The sequence below is a fragment of the Scomber scombrus genome, chromosome 3, assembly GCF_963691925.1.
Source record: "Scomber scombrus chromosome 3, fScoSco1.1, whole genome shotgun sequence".
In the NCBI taxonomy this organism is placed as follows: Eukaryota; Metazoa; Chordata; class Actinopteri; order Scombriformes; family Scombridae; genus Scomber; species Scomber scombrus.
The window spans coordinates 15,331,495-15,348,935 of record NC_084972.1 but is presented as its reverse complement, the minus strand read 5'-3'; the positions used below and the strand labels follow the sequence as shown (position 1 = coordinate 15,348,935).

Genomic DNA, 17,441 nt, shown 5'->3' with positions numbered 1-17,441 from the left:
TAGCAAGAAAGGAAAGAGAGCAATATTAAAGAGAGAGCAGGTCATGAGCAGGACTCAAGTACATGGTATGTATGTTAGCCTTCCAGTTCGTGAAAGTCTCTGATGGGGTAAAACATCTGAAAGCGAGTAAGAGCGAGGGAACCTTGTAATCTTAACATCCAACTAAGATCCTAACAAACGACATAAACCAAACACAGCAAAACACCTTCACCTCTGAACAAAAATACACACTTACAATAATCCACAAATACTTGGATTAAAGAATCTGCAGGGTAGATTTAATATCATTGTGTAATCTCAGGTCAATTCAATCAGGGCCATGTCTCACCTGTCAGTACAGTATTTTCTGAGATAAGAATGTTGATTAAACTGTTGAATGGTGCTGTTGTCTTGAATGCTGCGAAATAACAGGGCAACATAGCAAAGATGCAGGTAAGATATCATTTTGTAGGAGAGAGAGCAAATAATCATATGATAAACAGACACAACCCTCAAAAGCAATTTCAATCGCAGAAAACCTCAGGTGTGTGCGTGTGTGTGCGTAACAAAATGTGTGTGTGTGTGAGTGAATGTCTGACATTTAAAGAGCATTAACCAATCAACAGGGTGTTATTTTACCATCATTACTGCAACCATCCACAGAAGCAACATTATTAGTATCTTACAAATGGTTTTTTTAAAGATATCACTCACCCAAAGATAACCAGTGGACAGAGGGACATTGATGCAGATACAAGCTGGCCGAGAATCACAACATCTGTTTTAACTCACAACAATAAATAGATCATAATAATGATCAATTTCAATTCACATTTCTGAGGTTGCAGCCATTCACCATAATCCACACAAAACAAATGCTTTACATTGAGTTTCAAATAATGCATTTTCATGTGAGTTGTATCTAATGATGCAAGACATCAATGGATTTTGTAAAATAAATACTTATTTGTTTTTCATTGAGACTATACAATTTTTTTATGCAAGATGTGTCCAGTTGTCTTATTTGTGTGATGAAAGTTGTAAGGGAAAAGATGCTGCTCTGCTGTTCGTAATGTAAAATGAGTCTGAAAACAGACTTCAGCCTCTGAAAACAGAAGCTGAAGAAAGAAATAGGACTGCATATTTCTGATTGTGTGGAAACATTCACTCCCTGAATGAAGCAGAGAAAAGAGAAAATGCAGAAAATCAGATCCTATATGACCATTGTAGCAACACAGCAGCAGCTTTCAAGCAGTGAAATATAAAAATGAGAGAAGACCAAATAAAGCCATCAAGGTCTCAGAGTATTAAATAATCAACGTTGACGCCATAATTATGTTTCTTAGACTGCTTTGTGGTGATTTTACTATCAATGGAAGCATCAGTGCCATACAGTCAATGTCAGCCAATCCTACACACTATGTTGTCTTGTATTTTAATATTTCTACACCACATAACCATAATATTACAGGGGAAAAAAAGTTTTCCTGTCTCTTTTGTCGTTTCCTTGATTTTGTTTGTCCTTTAATTTGAGTTGGTGCAATAAGTAAGCCATGGAAGAGGCCGCGGAGGTCTCAACTCTGTACATATATGTGAGTGAAAACAGGACAAAGAAATAAATAAAATGTTGGAACGAAAATGAAACCACGCTAACTAATTTAAAAATCCATTAGGGTGATTGATTTGAAATATATTCACTTTGTGTAGTGTGATGGAGGACATTAAATGACTTTTGAAGCTGGAACCATCTTAAATCTGTTAAGCTCTTTTAAGCTTTGTTTTGTTTCATTTTTTAATTGATGTAGAGCCTTATTTTTTATAAACACGGCCTCTTTATCATGCAAATATCTTGCCCCCATGTTCAGATTCAGCCACCTCATGAGTTCTTTTTCAATTTGATTTGTACCAAAAAGCTCTGATACCAACACACATGCACAAAAACAGAAAGACTGGGCTGATCTGTTGTTGTTTTTACATTTTTATGAAAAGTTAATACTATTTTTGCTTATTTGTTGCTTAATGGTTTGCTTATTTGTTATTTGATGTTGTCTTTCTTGTATTTTGATAAAGGCGCATTTTGTTCTCAGACTTTTCAGTGTCTTTTTCTTTGCCATCAGTTTGCACACCTTTACAACTACAAACATCACACCAAGCTGAACTCGTTTTACATGTAAAGTTTTTGATGGTTAGTCTGATCTAACACCATCTATCAAGCGGATACATTTGGTATAATCATTCATAATAAAGAGTATGCAATCATGATTTTAAAGCCACTATGTGTATAATTCAAAAGCTATGGTGGCCCCCAGTTGTAGTATAATTAAAAACACAGCAATGCAGAATCCCATACAAGCAGGCAGTTCTGGATCTGAAAAGTGAAGCCAATGTAAAAATGCCTCAAACCTGCATTATTTCTTATGGCCAGCAGGGACCACTCCACTGGTTGCAAAAAGAAGTCTGATTGTATGGAAGTCTATGAGAAAATTACCCTACCTCTCACTTGATTTACTGCTTCAGCAAACACATTCCTAATGAATTTATGGTCTCAATCGCTAGTTTCAAATCTTCATGTAGATTTTGGAATATATAATAAAGATATTTTATGAAAAAAGTATAAAGTCTGGCATGGGCTTAATTGGTACTGTGACACCATTTAAACCCAAGTGTGCTTCAAATCAATATCACATCATGATTTATTTACAAAACACATTTTGACATGGAAACTTTTGGCATCAATAGCATTTTAACAGCTGGTAAACATATTTTACATTACTGTGATGTTCAAGCCCTTTTCTGAATGTTGTTGTTTTTTTATTTCCAGCACTAGAATGCATTTTTATCCATAGGCACGGCCAATCTCAGACAGGTTGTACCTGTATTCCCCTTAAAGAAATTAAGACTTCACACATCAACAAAATACATACTGCCACCATCATTTATTTATCATAGTTTATTAAACAGCTTCATTCCTCCTGCAGAGGCTCAGATCAATAAACAAATGTACCATAAACAAACTTTCATCTTCATCCAATCTAAAATTGTTCTCAACACGCCACAACTGAACATTTCACACTCGTCTGCAACACACACCCACACATTTGACACCGTTTCAGGAGCCACACTCACATGCAGAGGTTGTGGGCTGATATGCCACCAAAACAAGATGCAATGTTTTTAATTCAATATAATCATGGCATCATTTCACGGTTAGCTGAAATCAGTAGCAACATATCTTAATTTAAAACTATTAAAAATCTGCAAAATATAGGAATTTCACATGGAGTCTAAATGCATTTATTAATCCTTAAAGTTTAAATAGATTCCACAAACATTTTAAATCAAAATTAAGAAAGAGAAAAACTCAGCCCTTGTACTAAAGCAAATACACAAAAAATCTGAACTTAAGACTTACTAATTGTGCCATGTTTTCTTTGAATACAGGCACTCACAAGTGACTACAAATATGAACTTTGTAGGGGGAAAATGTATCTATAAACAGCTTCAAAACAACAATAGAATAATCAATTGAAATACAAACATCACTGGGTGTCCTGATGACCCACATACAGTACATTAAAACAGCCTACCCTCCATCCATCCTTCTTCATGTTACCACATGGGGGAGTCAGCTAGCTCACTGCAGAGGAGAAGTGAATGACTGTCAGAAGGAGCCACACAACACTGTTAGTACAAGGTTAATAAAACTCTATGCAACTGATCCACTGCCCTCTAAACATCAAATGATTTAGTACTGCTGCTAATTTCACTCTTACAATGTTATTTCCACTGTTATTTTTACTTTCCAGGGCTGTGCTAAGTATTGTTATGAGAAAAGAAAGCATACAGTAAGTGGAAAACACTTCTCATAAAACAAGTGTGAATGAGGTCTCCAAATAACATTTTAGGAAACATGATTCCAGTGTTGGAGGAGTAAAAAGGGTGTGTGTTGTGGGACTTGAGATGTCACCTCAGGACGGGGTTGACGAGTTCTGCTAAGATCAGCTGCTTTTCCTTGCTTCTAACTAGAGGTTCACAATGCTGCCACTTCTTATCCTGATTTAACAGACAGAGGCAGAGAAGTGAGAATAACACAAATCACATTTCAACATATATCCCCAGATATATACTTCCAATTAATCAAAAAATATAACAATAAAGGAGTCATGAGCAAAGCAGCAACAAATGGATAACTTTGGTTAGTTGTCTTTTTCAGTCGTAACACTTTAACGCCAGAATTAAAAACACAATCAAAAAGACACTTGGGTGTAGAGGTGCTGCTGGGTTGTTATAGTAATCACATACAGGTGCTCTTTGGATACTTCAAGTGCAATCTTCAATCTTGTGAAGGGCTCATTGCATGCACAATGTAGTCTCAGTCTCAGTTTCCCTCCAAAAAAAAAATCCAAGACACACTGTAGGGTGTGTGTAAAAATAAAACGCCTTTATTTCACATGGCAAAGTTTAATATGACCCACAAAGATCTTAATCAGGGTCATTGTGAACATTAGTTCACATACCTATATTGTGATAATTAAGGATATGAGTGGGAGGATTGCTCTCTGTAGGTGAGCAACCCCATTGGTCAGAAACAAGGAAGTGGTGCTTTCTTACTTTTTTTCTTATTTTTACACAAACCCTAAATTGTGCCTTGGATTTTTTTTTGGAGGGTGAATTGCATTTTATACTTTTGATTGAGACTACATTCTACCTGCGCAATGAGCCCTTCACAAGATTGTAAAAACACAATCAACTTCAGGTTTTCTATGTCTTATCTTAATAATAATAAAGTTGTATTCATTTTAAACATCTTACAGCTGTGTATTTGTAAAACAAGGCTTGATTGCAAATAGGTTTCTGGTTTTTATAAATAAGAAATTTCAAAATCCTGACCTAATTTGAGGGAATATATTTATGTCTAGACTTTTTTCATCTTGTAACAGGACTGTTGGTCAAAAGGCAGAAAAGTAGGCTGGTTTGTAACCATAATCTGTTGTACGTGACTTAATTGCACAGTATTTTGGCACAGGCTATATTGAAACATCAAGTGAACCAGTTAATTGAGAGCTACTAACAGATATAATATATTGTGATGGACAAAACTACATATCAATGTTTAAGGAATTCTTTATCCCGAACTGTGATGAACATCGAGAAATATGTTTGTTTGACTAAATGGCTCCATGTGTGTACTTTCAAACCTGATTTAATAAAATAAAACACATTGTCATGGCCTGTTTCTGCCTTAAACCCAGCTGTTTAACATCAGCTCAGGAGCAGACCCTTGCAGGACAGAGGAAACCAGTCATATGTTTACCCTCTAAGGTCTGTAAGCACCAAATGCAAGCGGTGTTAGTCCTTGTTTTGTTCATGTGTGAATTAGATGGCATACCTGTGTGTCAGAGGCTGATGTGTCTTTTTTGCTCTGGGGGTGTGTCCTAGCGAGGATCCCAGCTCTGTCGGGTTGTACCAGGAAAAGAGGAGAGCGGACTGATCTCTGGGAAGCGTCCTCATTAACTTCAGAGGAAGAGCCAGGAGCTGTTAGAGTCAGTGAAGAAAGACTCTGTTAGTGTGCTCCTCATTACAGTGAAGTCAAACAGCAGGGCCTTGTTCTTAGAGACTTCATTACTCACAGATGGATCTAGGAACTTCTCCATTTGATTTAGCTTTTGGCCCAACCCCAAAATTCTGCTCCAAGTGACGGATGTAGTTCAGCTCGTTCTGTAAATGTGCAATTTCAAACCCACAGATCTGAATATTTAAAAAAGAAGAGGAAGAAGAAAGACAAGAAAGACAAGAAAAACTGAATTTATTTAGAATAAATGAGCAGATTTCAATTTAAACAGATTATTTCTCATTGTTGTGGTATCATTCTGTCACTCTATTGTCTTTCAGCTTTGTTTTGGGTATTTTTGTGTTTTGTTTCTCTGAGCAAATTGATTTTTTTTGTTTTTAAATTTCACATTTATCCACATTTCACAGGGGTGAGAGCACTGAATGCAGCTCCCATGACATGTAACTGCAAAGTGCAAAACAGGAAACTGATGATGTGTTGAGATATTCAGGTGGAGTTAGAGCACTTCACTGAAAAATCCATAAATCTGGATCTATTATAAAGGATTATAAGATGCATATGTGGTCTTGTGTGAAATCCTTGCCTGTTTGTCCAGCTGCTGCTGTTCTCTTTTCTTCTCAGCCTTCCTCACACTGGCCTTCAGCTCTTGCAGCTCTCGCTTAGCATTGCTCATCAGCACCTGCAGGGGGCAGCAGTTTTAGAATGAGACCTTCTGAAGACTAAACATCTGAGCTAGCTTGTCCTCTTTCCTCTGTAGATCACATGCCAGTGTGAGGAAATGTTTACTCACAGTTCCTCATGCACTGTTCATGGAAACTCTATTTGTGCCTGTATGTGAGCAGCCTAATAAAAGAACTGAGCTGAACCCTGACATAGTTCTCCAGTTTCCAGAATGTAATCTGAGCAACTGATGATGCAGATTAGTGGCACACGAGCAGTTATATTTAGAGTTGAATGTGTTTGTGTGTTAAATAATAATGAGCACCATGTACTTTGAATTACTCACTTTATTACAATCGTTCTCTCTTCCAAGTTCCATCTCCAGTTTCTCCCTCTCCATCCTCTCCTCCCGTAGCCACTGCTCCTTCCTCTGCACCTCACAGCTCAAATCTTGTAATTTCTTTTTGTCAGCCTGCATCAAAACATAAAAACAAGTTCAGCAGTAAAGTCAAATTGACATATAAGTCATGCATCACATTGTCTCTCATCCTCACTTCTGCTGCATGTTTGTAAGCCTCTCTCTCTAGGGCCCAGTTGGCACGCTCCTCTCTGAGGACCAGGTTCTCCTCGGACAGCTGCAGGGTGAGCTGGGCCACTTGCAGTCGGGCTTGGTGCAGCTCGGTGTGGGTATAACCCTGACGGGCTCCCAGCTCCCTCATCTCCCTGCGCAGGCTCTCAGCTATATGCTCGCTGGCCTCCAGACGCTCCTGCAGCCCGTGCACCTCTGCCAGAGATGCCTCATTTTCCACCTGCATAGAGGAGTATATACAAAATAGAAATGTTTGTTTTAGCTGGCCTAAAAAAGAAGGAACTGCTTCATAATTAATGTACTTTAGTTGTACTCATTCCCACTGTTCACAAGATGATGCTTAACGACCTAAATCTGGACTGGTTCCAGTTGTTGTCTGTCAAAATGAGTTTCATAAGAGAAGAAGAATTAAAGCACTCACCTGCAGAGTCTGTTTCTTTTCCTCATCATGTTTCATTTGATTGGACATTTTCTTCAATCTTTCCTTCAGCCTGTAGGGTGGAAAATTAAATTAGGTTTGACCCAATAAATAGACAAAGACAAATGACTAAGCATGATGTATGTCTATAACACTTGCCTTTCCAATTCATCAGTTTCCTTAATCTCCCTGTCAGTCAGGACCTTGATGTTGTCCTCCAGCTCTTTGATTCGCTGCTGATTCTCAGCTTTTTCATCCAAAACTTTAGTAAGCTCTGAGTTAAGATTTTCTTGACTATATTTCACATACTTAAAATGTTGTGGAAAGAAGAGACAAATTATTACAGATTGTTTTTCACCTGTCTGTTCCATTGACCAGGAACCTATTTGCAATGCAACTCAGCACTTATTGAAGGCCTTACCTCATGTTTTCCCTTTATCTTATTAAACATCTCACACTGGTGCCTCAGGTTTTGTGTAAGCTCTGAAAACTCCTCCTTTATCGCTTCTCTCTCCCACTCCCACTCCATCTTTGCTTTTTTGCAGTTCTCTCTTTCATTCTCTGCCTCTTTTTTGGCCACATCCACAGCCTGTTGTAACTCTGCTTGTTCTTTCAGGCATTCCTCCAGCCGACTCTGTTAACAAACATGTAGAGAAATAATAGTGCTTATTATTTGTTTTCAATATACCTTTAATACTTTTATCCTATGTTAGTACTGTTGGTACTGTTATTATTACTGTAAAGTTATAAAAAAGTTATAAATGTTGCACTGCAGTGCTGCAGCTTTCTTTTCGCACCTGCAGCAGCTGAGCCCTGGGAATGACCAGGAGCAGCTCCTCCTCTCCCTCCTCTTCATCTCTGTCCTCTTTCATAGTCTCCAACTCATCCAGCGGCTTGGGAGCACAAAAAGTGAAGGGCCGACTATGGGCGCAAACTTCTCCCCTCTTATCCACATACACAAACTGGTACTCCACATCACTGGGGCGTGGCAGGTAAAATGCTGTATGAAGTAGACATTTCCTGTTATATTTTAGTCACTTATTTATTGATTTGTAATGTGTTGTTTTACCAAGAGACTAAGAAAGTTCAACTCTGTGATATCAGTGACACTTCTGATCTATTTAACCACTCGTTCTGAGAAATTTCACAGCAGCAACTTAAAAGCAACTGAAAATCTTGTCTTTGCTGACCTCCAGTGGTTTAACTTCACACCTGACTGCAGTGATGTAGAAGTGTACTCCACGGTGTGTCGGTACACTGTGACATCCCTGTTATGTGTGGTGTGTGGCGTGACACACTGCTTTTCAGTTTTTAAGTCGTTACGAAGCAAGCTAGAGTGTGAATAAAGGGAGCAAGCAGCGCTGTTGGGAACAAAGGAGTGAATCAGAGAAATTAAACATTTTCTCATTGTTTCATGGCAGTTACATTCTAACACACCTCCACCTCCACAACCCTGCAGGAAGCTGCTGCATTGTTGGATTTGGTGTGAATGCAGCCTTACATGTCACCTAGGTATATGTTTCACCATCTTTATATTACATTACTAATCTTACATACCCACAAACAGAAACATGAGATCATCACTATGCATCCTGCAAACAACTGTGTTTAAAACAGAAAAATAAAATTAAAAATGAGTAGCATATTTCTTTCACTTGCTTCCAAAACAAATGCACAAGATAGTCTTCATTCTGGGAAACGCTATCTCTTTTGACCACAGGGAGTGCTAAAATCAACATGAGACGAAAGTTCCTTGAAGTAACTTTAAATTAGGGTTAGGGTTAGTTCTACAGGAAGTGCCAACTAGAATTAGGGAGCACCAAGATGCTACAAACAGATCTATTGATTTTTTTGTAAAATGTGTTCTTACCCTGAAAAAGTGCATAGCAGTTGACATCGCTTTGTTCAGTGTAGCCTTCAGGAACAAGCGCCCATGTGTAAGTGTAATACTCTTTCACTGAAGACCAGCCCACCTGTGGCATAATAGCAAGTTTTAAGATTCAAAGCAAACACAAATGCCCAATCATTGCCTTTGGACACTAAAAATAACTGATGATGTATTTGGTTTTGTGCCACTAAAGCAGGTTATTCTACCTTAAAAATCCCTATCCAGTCAGTGCTGTTCCACTGATGGTCAGAGGTCAGACTGTAGTGACACTCCACTCTGGTTTGGGGGAAGTACAGCTGCCCCACATTTCGAAACACCACTGTGGGCTGTTTATCCATGGTATTAGCAAGCTGTGCTGTTTAGGAAGAAAACATACATGGATCCAGTGAAATGGGCATCAGTTTCAGTCTGAAGGAGAACAGCTGATGAAAGATGATAGCAGAGTCAGTTAAGGAATGCAACATGGTCATAACACCAGTCGCCTATGGCCTCACAATATGTTTATAAACAACAAGCTCATATACTGAGCACTGAGGTTACAACATGTTAACCTGTCATCTGAACATATTCAGAGGACAGTTTCTGAACACTGTAAAGATGAGTCACTTTTAATTATTTCAACAATGAAAATGATCAGTTGTGCATCATAATTTATGTCAAAGTCTTATTGAAACAGGTTTTAGAATTAGTTTTTGACTGTAAAATAAGTCCTTAGCCAAGGATAGCTAATAGCTCTGATTTATATTCCAATGACTTCTTTAATGATTTTTCCCCATGACTAATATTTCATTCCTAGGAAACCACAAACCGGACATCTCTGCATTCATAAATATATAGACACAAATTAAAAGGTAAGCTTTTATGTTTAATAATAATTATTCTTATATGCTGGCAGTTAATACACTTATTCACAAGTTAAGAGATAAATCTTTCTGAAGTGAAATTCTATCTGTTATAATTAAGTACACACATAGTTAGAAGATAAGTTTATGCAGTCACTATATGCTTAGAAATCATATATTAATCAACTTGTGTGTTTGTTGGTGTGAATCTTACCTGATTCTGCTGAGAAATTAATGTGATGTCTTTTCTGCTGCCTCATGAAGGACTGAGCTGTGCATCAATGTGTAGACAGTGACAAGCAGTCCTGTCAGGTACAAGAGTTTCACAATATATGCTGTAGCACATGGACCCCAACCTCCCGCACTTATGGGAGATGCAGTTCATGAGTGCACAGTTCATCACAAGGTAAAAGCACTGCTGAAGACTTCAACTCCGATTATAGAACACAGGATCTGCTTCTTGAGCTGCTTGCTCATTCCAGTTCTCAGTAATGGCAGGGGGGGTAAACATTTCTCCTAACAACAACTTCAGGGAACCCACTGCCCTGAAATCACTGAAACATACAAAAACAGCAGAACACCCCAAATCAAGAGCAGGTACCTGCATTAGAAGACATTGCATGGAAGTGAAATTAATTTATATAATATATATTTTACTTTCAAGGAAAAATAAAGGTTAACAATAATAATAATTTATGCTGCATTTCTTTAAAACTTCTCTGAAAATACTGAAGCAGAAACAGATATATTTTGTGTAAAACTCATGAAACAATGCCATGTTTCATTTATGTGAATACAGCATACTTAGATAATATTTTCTAAGCCTTTTTCTCATAAAATATGATTGTGTAATACATGTGGTCCCTCTTCTGAACACCTGGTGGCAGCAAAAATTAAAAATGTGAGTGAAGGTTTTTGTGTTTAGTGATCCACATTGGCAAATCACAAAAATAGACGATTTGACAGGAAACATCTCATCTCAACTATTATCAGTGTATTAAAAAAGTGATGTAGAGTAATGTAGGTCTACAGGCAGCTCTGATGGCAAATGGTGGACTACAATCAAATTTCAGTGTTAATTTAATCTCCAACATTTAGATGAAGAAACCACGTAGACTTAAACAAGCAGTTATTATTTTGTTAAAAATCAAACATTAACTGGTTTTGGCTTGTTGGCATTTTTCACTGACACGCTAAACATTACCATTAGTTGACTGTAGGCGTTCATCTATGGAGCACCAATGGAAGAATTTTTTTTTTTTTTAAACACAATTCGATATTGTGATTTTATTTAAACAGAGGCCTCTAATTTCAAGTGTTATAAGTACAATAATACACAAGAATTGTAAAATTGTAATTAAAAAAGACATTTAAAAAGAATACAAATGAATCATCTTGTATAGTGGTCCAACATGAACAGTGCTTACAACTGTATTTTTAAAAAGTAAGTTTCATTTTCATGACAGAAGATTTATGGACTCTAATGTCTAATGTCAAAACTTACAGAAAGTTTTTTTCAATGTGTACTTGTTTTTTTCCCCAGAAGAATATCAGACTTCTGTCTGTGATTGTTTGATTTTGTAAGCTAATACATTTTGAAGGTCAATGATGTATAATGTATAATATGCGTTAAAATTCCTTTTCCATTGTTATGTTTAAAAGTCGTTTCTATAGAGCTCTTTTCTATACAGTACCAATCACATGTAATTTATTTTCCAAAATACAGTCTTTGCAAGTTTGACCAATACCATTCAAAAGTGCTTAAACATTGAAGAAAAAGAAAGAATATTCACAAACAGCCTGAGCTTATGCTTTAGGTATAAATGGATGCATTTATCCAATACTTCTTATATTTACATTAGTGTAGAAGTAAGGCCCACAACCTGGTGCCATGCTTTGTCCACTGATCTGTTAGGACATCTCAAAACAAACAGACAGATGTTTACAGTTAAAGAAAAACTGCAGTTGATGAACAGATGAGTTGTATGAGTGATGAGCGATGACAGAGATGGAGGGCACTGGTGTATTAAAAACTCCTTAGAAAGGTTTTCATACCCTGAGTCTCTTACTAGAATTCCTGACAAGGATGGTTGGTTGACGTGTTATTGAGCAGTGATAGGATACCGAGTTCTTCCAGCTTGGCTTTGGCAACTGCTTCCCAGCCCTTATTAGCTAGAGGGTTCCTGGGGGATGGATGCATGATGCCCTCAACTCGCACGTTAATACCTGCGGCAGACAGAGCTCGTCGTGCCCGCTGCTCTGACACCTTTCCAACACCAATTACCATGGAGACGCCCAGAGTCTCTACCACCTGGCACAGTGCGATGTCACAAAGCGCCAAGAGGGCCTCCCGTTCCCCTTTAAGCAGCTCTGGGGGGGTTAAATTCTTCCCACTAGTACTCATGAAAATGAGTGGGCAAAGATTATGCACGAAGCAGTGGCGGAAGAACATTGCAGGTTCACCACACAACTTTCTGAAGAAGCCCCAGAAACGTGCACCGCTCACTTCACTCTGAGTGCAGGCAAGCCCTGTTATCCGTCTCTTCGGATGCTCATCTTCAGGATGACCGACCTCCCCTGTGATCTTCAGCCAATCAACAACTGACTTCACTTCACCAAAGGGCACCTGTACAAAGAAGAGGAGAACATATTAACACATCATGGTCACTGAAGAATTATTTTCCTCAATCTTGAAAAGAAACATTACATCAGTCAAAATAATAAAAAGTTTCTTACTAGTGCCGCAATATCTCAGGAGGAAAACACAAAATTCTTGGCATTGCAAGAAATGCAGCATTAACAAATATAAACTATATTTGCAAGAGAAGACATGTTCCCATCTTAATAACTAATTAAACAAGTGGCCATAATTAAACTGTAAGGAGGCATCAGGGCAAAAATGAACTGTAAACCCATCTAGACCCCCTGGTTATGGTAAGTTGGTTAAAGACAACTTTAATTTGTGCTTCAGTAGTGCACATTCCTAAACAAAGTTGTAATTTCATGCAAAATAAGGGCTTGGAATATTTCTGTAACAACATTGTAATAAGGGCCCAATTCTATATACATAATTGAAGGTTACCCCAATATTTCCAGCCTCTGACAATGATTTGAGATTGTTTTTTGATTTAAAAAACTACAGTGTAAAAATGCCTTAAGGTTATGTGAACAGATGGCAGTGTAGATATTGTAAACCCACCACCAACCAATTCAATTTTAATATTTTGTGTGAGTTTTTTTGTATTCATTTATTTAATTGTGTTGTGTAGTTCCTTTTTACTTTGGTAGATTTGTATTTGGGTACTGTTGCTTGGATTATTTCTTGTGAATTTTATAAAGATATGCCTTTATATTAGTGTTGCAATGTTAGTGGATTCATAAAAAAAAATTGCAATTAGTAATTCATAACATTAGCACTAAGTGACACACAATGAATGGGTCTTAAAGGTGCAGAATATAGAATTTAGTGGCATCTAGTGAAACAGAATGGAAAACAATATTCGTAAGTATGCTGTAATTAGTGTATAATGACCTGAAAAGAATCTCTGTTATTTAGAAGCCTTTTATATCTACATAAAGAGTGGGTCCTCTTCCAAGGAGCCCACCACGTTGCACCCCCTATCAAGTAGATTCTTCTACAGGCTTGGAAGGGGAATGTGAGGAGGCCTTATTTTTATCCCCACCTGCAACACACAAAAACACTAAAATATTGACAGCTACACCTACTCCTATTTTTTATCTAGGGCTATGATACGTTACAATACACTGTGGTTATGGCTTGTCAATTGCAAGATGGCCATCTTACTGTAAAGGGGACCATAATTTACAAAATGAACATCATGCTGCACTTTATTTTTTTTAATTAAATTTTATAGTGCAATACAAGTGTTCACCAACAAAACATACGAACAGACAAAAGACACAGCACAGGACAGCGGGGAGAACAACACTTGAACAGGACTGAAACAAGAGGGGAAACAAACAGTAAGTCCTTTGTGGAGAGAGAAAGCATAGAAATAAGACAAGAATAAAGCATGGAAGAAGAAAATAAATTAGACATAAATAAATAAATAAATGCATACATACAAAAAATAAAATAATAATAAGATAAATTAAAAAATTAAAAACATTATATATATATATATATATATATATATATATACATACACACATACATACATATACAAACACATATACACACATATATATATATATATATATATATATATATATATATATATATATATATATATATATATATATATATATATATATATATATATATATATATACACACATACATACATATACATGCCCACATACACACATATACTCTAAGAAAAAATAAATAAATAAAAATAAATTTAAACAGCAAACAAACAAAAAATATGTATACACACATAATATAACAATGATAACAGCAATCAAATGGTTGCGTTTATTTATTATTTATATTTATATTTATATTTATATTGTTAAGATGAGCAGGACCCAACCAGAGAGCCCGGGATGTATGCAGCATACACATAATAAATGTATTATGTCTATGGTATGCAGGGCCCCCCAGCTCCGTCCCCCCGAGGAAGTCAGTCCGAACCCCCAGCATGAGGCAGACAGACCCGATCGGCGAAGCCCACCCCCGGTTATTTTATTTTATTTTTCATTGATCAATTATATTATTTTTTCTTTATTTTCTTTGTTCTTCTTTTTTTTAAAGACTTGGAACTTTTTAGTTCAAGACTTGGAACTACTGATCAAGAATAAACTCATTAGGACAGTGTTTACTGTCTGAGGTAATAAATCAATTGAGAAGTAAGGTTATTACAACCAGACTTCTTTTTGTAACCAGTGGAGTCGCCTCATGCTGGCCATTAGAGAGAATGCCAACATTGGCTTCACTTTTAAACTCAGAGCTAGTTGCTTCGGTTAGGGTAAATATATAAGGGTCAGAGCCAGTCAAAAGTAAAGTAGGGTTGGGTCTCTCGACTCTTCGCAGAATGCAGGTGGGAAAATGATTCGAGATGGCGACGTATTCAATGTGTTGCAATCTACAACATGACCACTAGATGTCACTAAATCCTACACGATATCTCAGTTAAACTGGACTTTGTTGTTTAGCTTAGCTTGCGCATTAACAGCCAATGAGCAGGCAGTGAATGTGCAATCAAAGCGTTACTACTAAATCATCTCTGGTCATTTACAAAGATGCAAATGCAGGTAAATTCTCACCCCTGTCTGTGCCATGCCGAAAGGTCCAGGATTCATCCCTAAAAACAGGACGCTTTGTCCGTCCTGACAGTACTTTTCCACGTAGCAGCGGTGGGTGTCCCAGGCGTACTCCAGCGGGTTGTAGATGTACCGGACAGGCTCGCTGAAGCTGAGCCGGCGGAGGTGGGTGTTTAGCTCCAGTTCAGCCTGCAGAAACCTGGAGGAGGTCATGTTACCCTCCGGTACCTCTTTAAAACTCTGCTCCTTTGACTTAGACGAAGGCAGCTCCTTCTCCTCTCCATCCCCACAGGCGAGCTGACCCGCAGAGGTATAGTCAGCTAACATTTGTGGTTATACGAGTATTCAATTATTGATAAAAGCGGAGCATTAAGGTCACGTTGTGCCCGCTTTTTCTGTCAAGTTTTAACACTGACAACCTACTATACAAACAACTTTTTACGGTTTAGGTTTTCGTAAACATAATATTGTTCCACAAGATGTACTCCTTTCTTTCTCTGCGCTTTTCCTCTGGTCACATTAAAAGCAGCTGCTGCCCTCCAAAGGAAGACTGGTGTCATTACAACAAGAAACTGTTAAAGTATTGTGGGTGATGATGATGCCTGTGAGCAATGACCTATGGCAATGACATGCACACATGTAGGTCCACGTCCATCCACATGGTTTTGCTTAGCATAGTGGACTAAACAGTGGTGGAGAAAGTACTCAGATCCTTTATTTAAGTAAAAATTGCAATACAGCAAAGTAAAAATATGCCATTATTATTAAAAGTAATGCATGACAATTCTACTTAAGTAAAAGTACATAATGTAGTTAAAGTACTGCAGTAAAAGTAGCTGATATGACATTATCTACTGAAGCATCAGTGTTAGATCAGCATGTTACTGTTTTAGCTGCTGGAGCTAGTTTCAATTAGTTTGTACACAGTTAGTCCAGTGGTACTCAACCTGGGTTCAAAAAACAAAGTTCTGATACACACATCTGTTTGGGATTTCTTCTGTAATCTTTGAATTTTTTTTGTGAAATATTGTATCATTTGAACATTTAAAAAAAAAGCTTAGAGGGAAAAATCACTATTTGGTGGAGCTGTTAACAACTCATAGACATCTCGAATGTGACCCAGACTACACACTGCTTTTTGTAAGATGTCAAAAGCCAAAAAGGTTGGTTTAAACAATGTGTTGTATTTTAAAAGCTTGTTATATCATCCATTGTGTCAAATTTTTATCTGAAAAGTAACTAAAGCTGTCAAATAAATGCAGGAGTAGAAAGTACAATATTTCCCTATGAAATGGAGTGGAGTGGAAGAATAAAGTAGCATTGAAATACTCAAGTAAAATACAAGTAGGCTACCTCAGAATTAACCTAGCTGATAGAAGCAACTTCCAAAGGTCTCATTTTCAATTTCAGTGTAAATTTCAGCTTCAACGTGTAGGCTGAGAAACTACTGAGGCAGAAATACGCTGTTTTTTCTGTTCAAAATCAAACATGAACTGCTTTTGGCTAAAGACCTGGCAGTGTTGGCATGTCTGCATGTAGGTTACCATGAAATGTGGTGCAGACATTACTGACTGACCTTTCATCTAGCCCCACTAACAGGCAAAAAATCCAAGTCCATTCATGACAGGATAAGTCTATTAAAAGTCAATCTCACAACACCTGTTCAATGACTTAACTTCAAACGAATGGAAAAATATGAAATATTAACTGCTCCTCATTTTGCTGGGAACCAACATACAAAATGCAGTCCTGGGGGGGGGCTAGGAAAAGTTTGCCGTAATGATTTTTCATCAAGGACAGAAAGAAGGAGAAATCAGCCTCTCTGCTGTTTTGTTAATAGGATAGGACCACTGCTTATCAGATTGAGTCAGTGAGGTTTGAGGGAGTGAGAAGTTTTCACTGGCTATCATATGTCCAGTGGCAGTGCTCAGAGATGTTGAAACTACTTTTGGCTATATTGATTATTGGATTGTTTTCTTTGATGGGTTTGAAAAAACAATGCGTGGAGGGAATCTTTTCATTAAACAAAGGTAGACACAGTAAATGGACACAGTAAAAACTGTTAACAATAAAGGAGGAGATGATAAGTGAGATTAAATATAGGAAGACGGTAAGGTAAAGAGAATAACAAACAAAATACATGTAAATAATTGCTTCATTAATCATTTAAAGACAGAATGATGCAATACTATTATTCATTGGTACAATGATAATTATGCATGCTTTTAGGATCATGTCAATATTACCACTTGGACACCGTATCTTGC

The 17,441-nt window shown here is 37.3% G+C and overlaps 2 protein-coding genes across 2 annotated transcripts; both read right to left on the bottom strand.

The window, feature by feature from the left end:
• Positions 1–2,933: 2,933 nt before the first annotated feature.
• On the bottom strand, positions 2,934–10,213 carry calcoco1b (calcium binding and coiled-coil domain 1b). The gene is made up of 14 exons (XM_062415946.1): positions 10,163–10,213; positions 9,313–9,461; positions 9,089–9,191; positions 8,016–8,218; positions 7,640–7,852; positions 7,378–7,526; positions 7,222–7,291; positions 6,766–7,020; positions 6,558–6,683; positions 6,135–6,230; positions 5,610–5,727; positions 5,369–5,514; positions 3,947–4,032; positions 2,934–3,616 (listed from the first exon to the last, which is right to left on the bottom strand). The coding sequence occupies exons 1-14, from the start codon at positions 10,206–10,208 to the stop codon at positions 3,589–3,591; spliced, it is 1,788 nt and encodes a 595-aa protein (XP_062271930.1). The 5' UTR covers positions 10,209–10,213; the 3' UTR covers positions 2,934–3,588.
• A 1,004-nt stretch (positions 10,214–11,217) lies between these two features.
• Positions 11,218–15,671, bottom strand: smug1 (single-strand-selective monofunctional uracil-DNA glycosylase 1). Its single transcript, XM_062416154.1, has 2 exons — positions 15,178–15,671; positions 11,218–12,574 (listed from the first exon to the last, which is right to left on the bottom strand). The coding sequence occupies exons 1-2, from the start codon at positions 15,499–15,501 to the stop codon at positions 12,017–12,019; spliced, it is 882 nt and encodes a 293-aa protein (XP_062272138.1). The 5' UTR covers positions 15,502–15,671; the 3' UTR covers positions 11,218–12,016.
• Positions 15,672–17,441: the final 1,770 nt, after the last annotated feature.

Excerpts from the sequence above, each read along its gene's own strand:
- calcoco1b (XM_062415946.1), bottom strand. The coding sequence starts at position 10,208 with ATGAGGCAGCAGAAAAGACATCACATTAATTTCTCAGCAGAATCAG. Across the intron at positions 7,527-7,639 it reads AGATAAAGGGAAAACATGAG|TATGTGAAATATAGTCAAGA; the intron begins GTAAGGCCTTCA and ends CAACATTTTAAG. Across the intron at positions 7,292-7,377 it reads GAAACTGATGAATTGGAAAG|GCTGAAGGAAAGATTGAAGA; the intron begins GCAAGTGTTATA and ends TCCACCCTACAG.
- smug1 (XM_062416154.1), bottom strand. The coding sequence starts at position 15,501 with ATGTTAGCTGACTATACCTCTGCGGGTCAGCTCGCCTGTGGGGATGGA. Across the intron at positions 12,575-15,177 it reads TCGGCATGGCACAGACAGGG|GTGCCCTTTGGTGAAGTGAA; the intron begins GTGAGAATTTAC and ends TTCTTTGTACAG.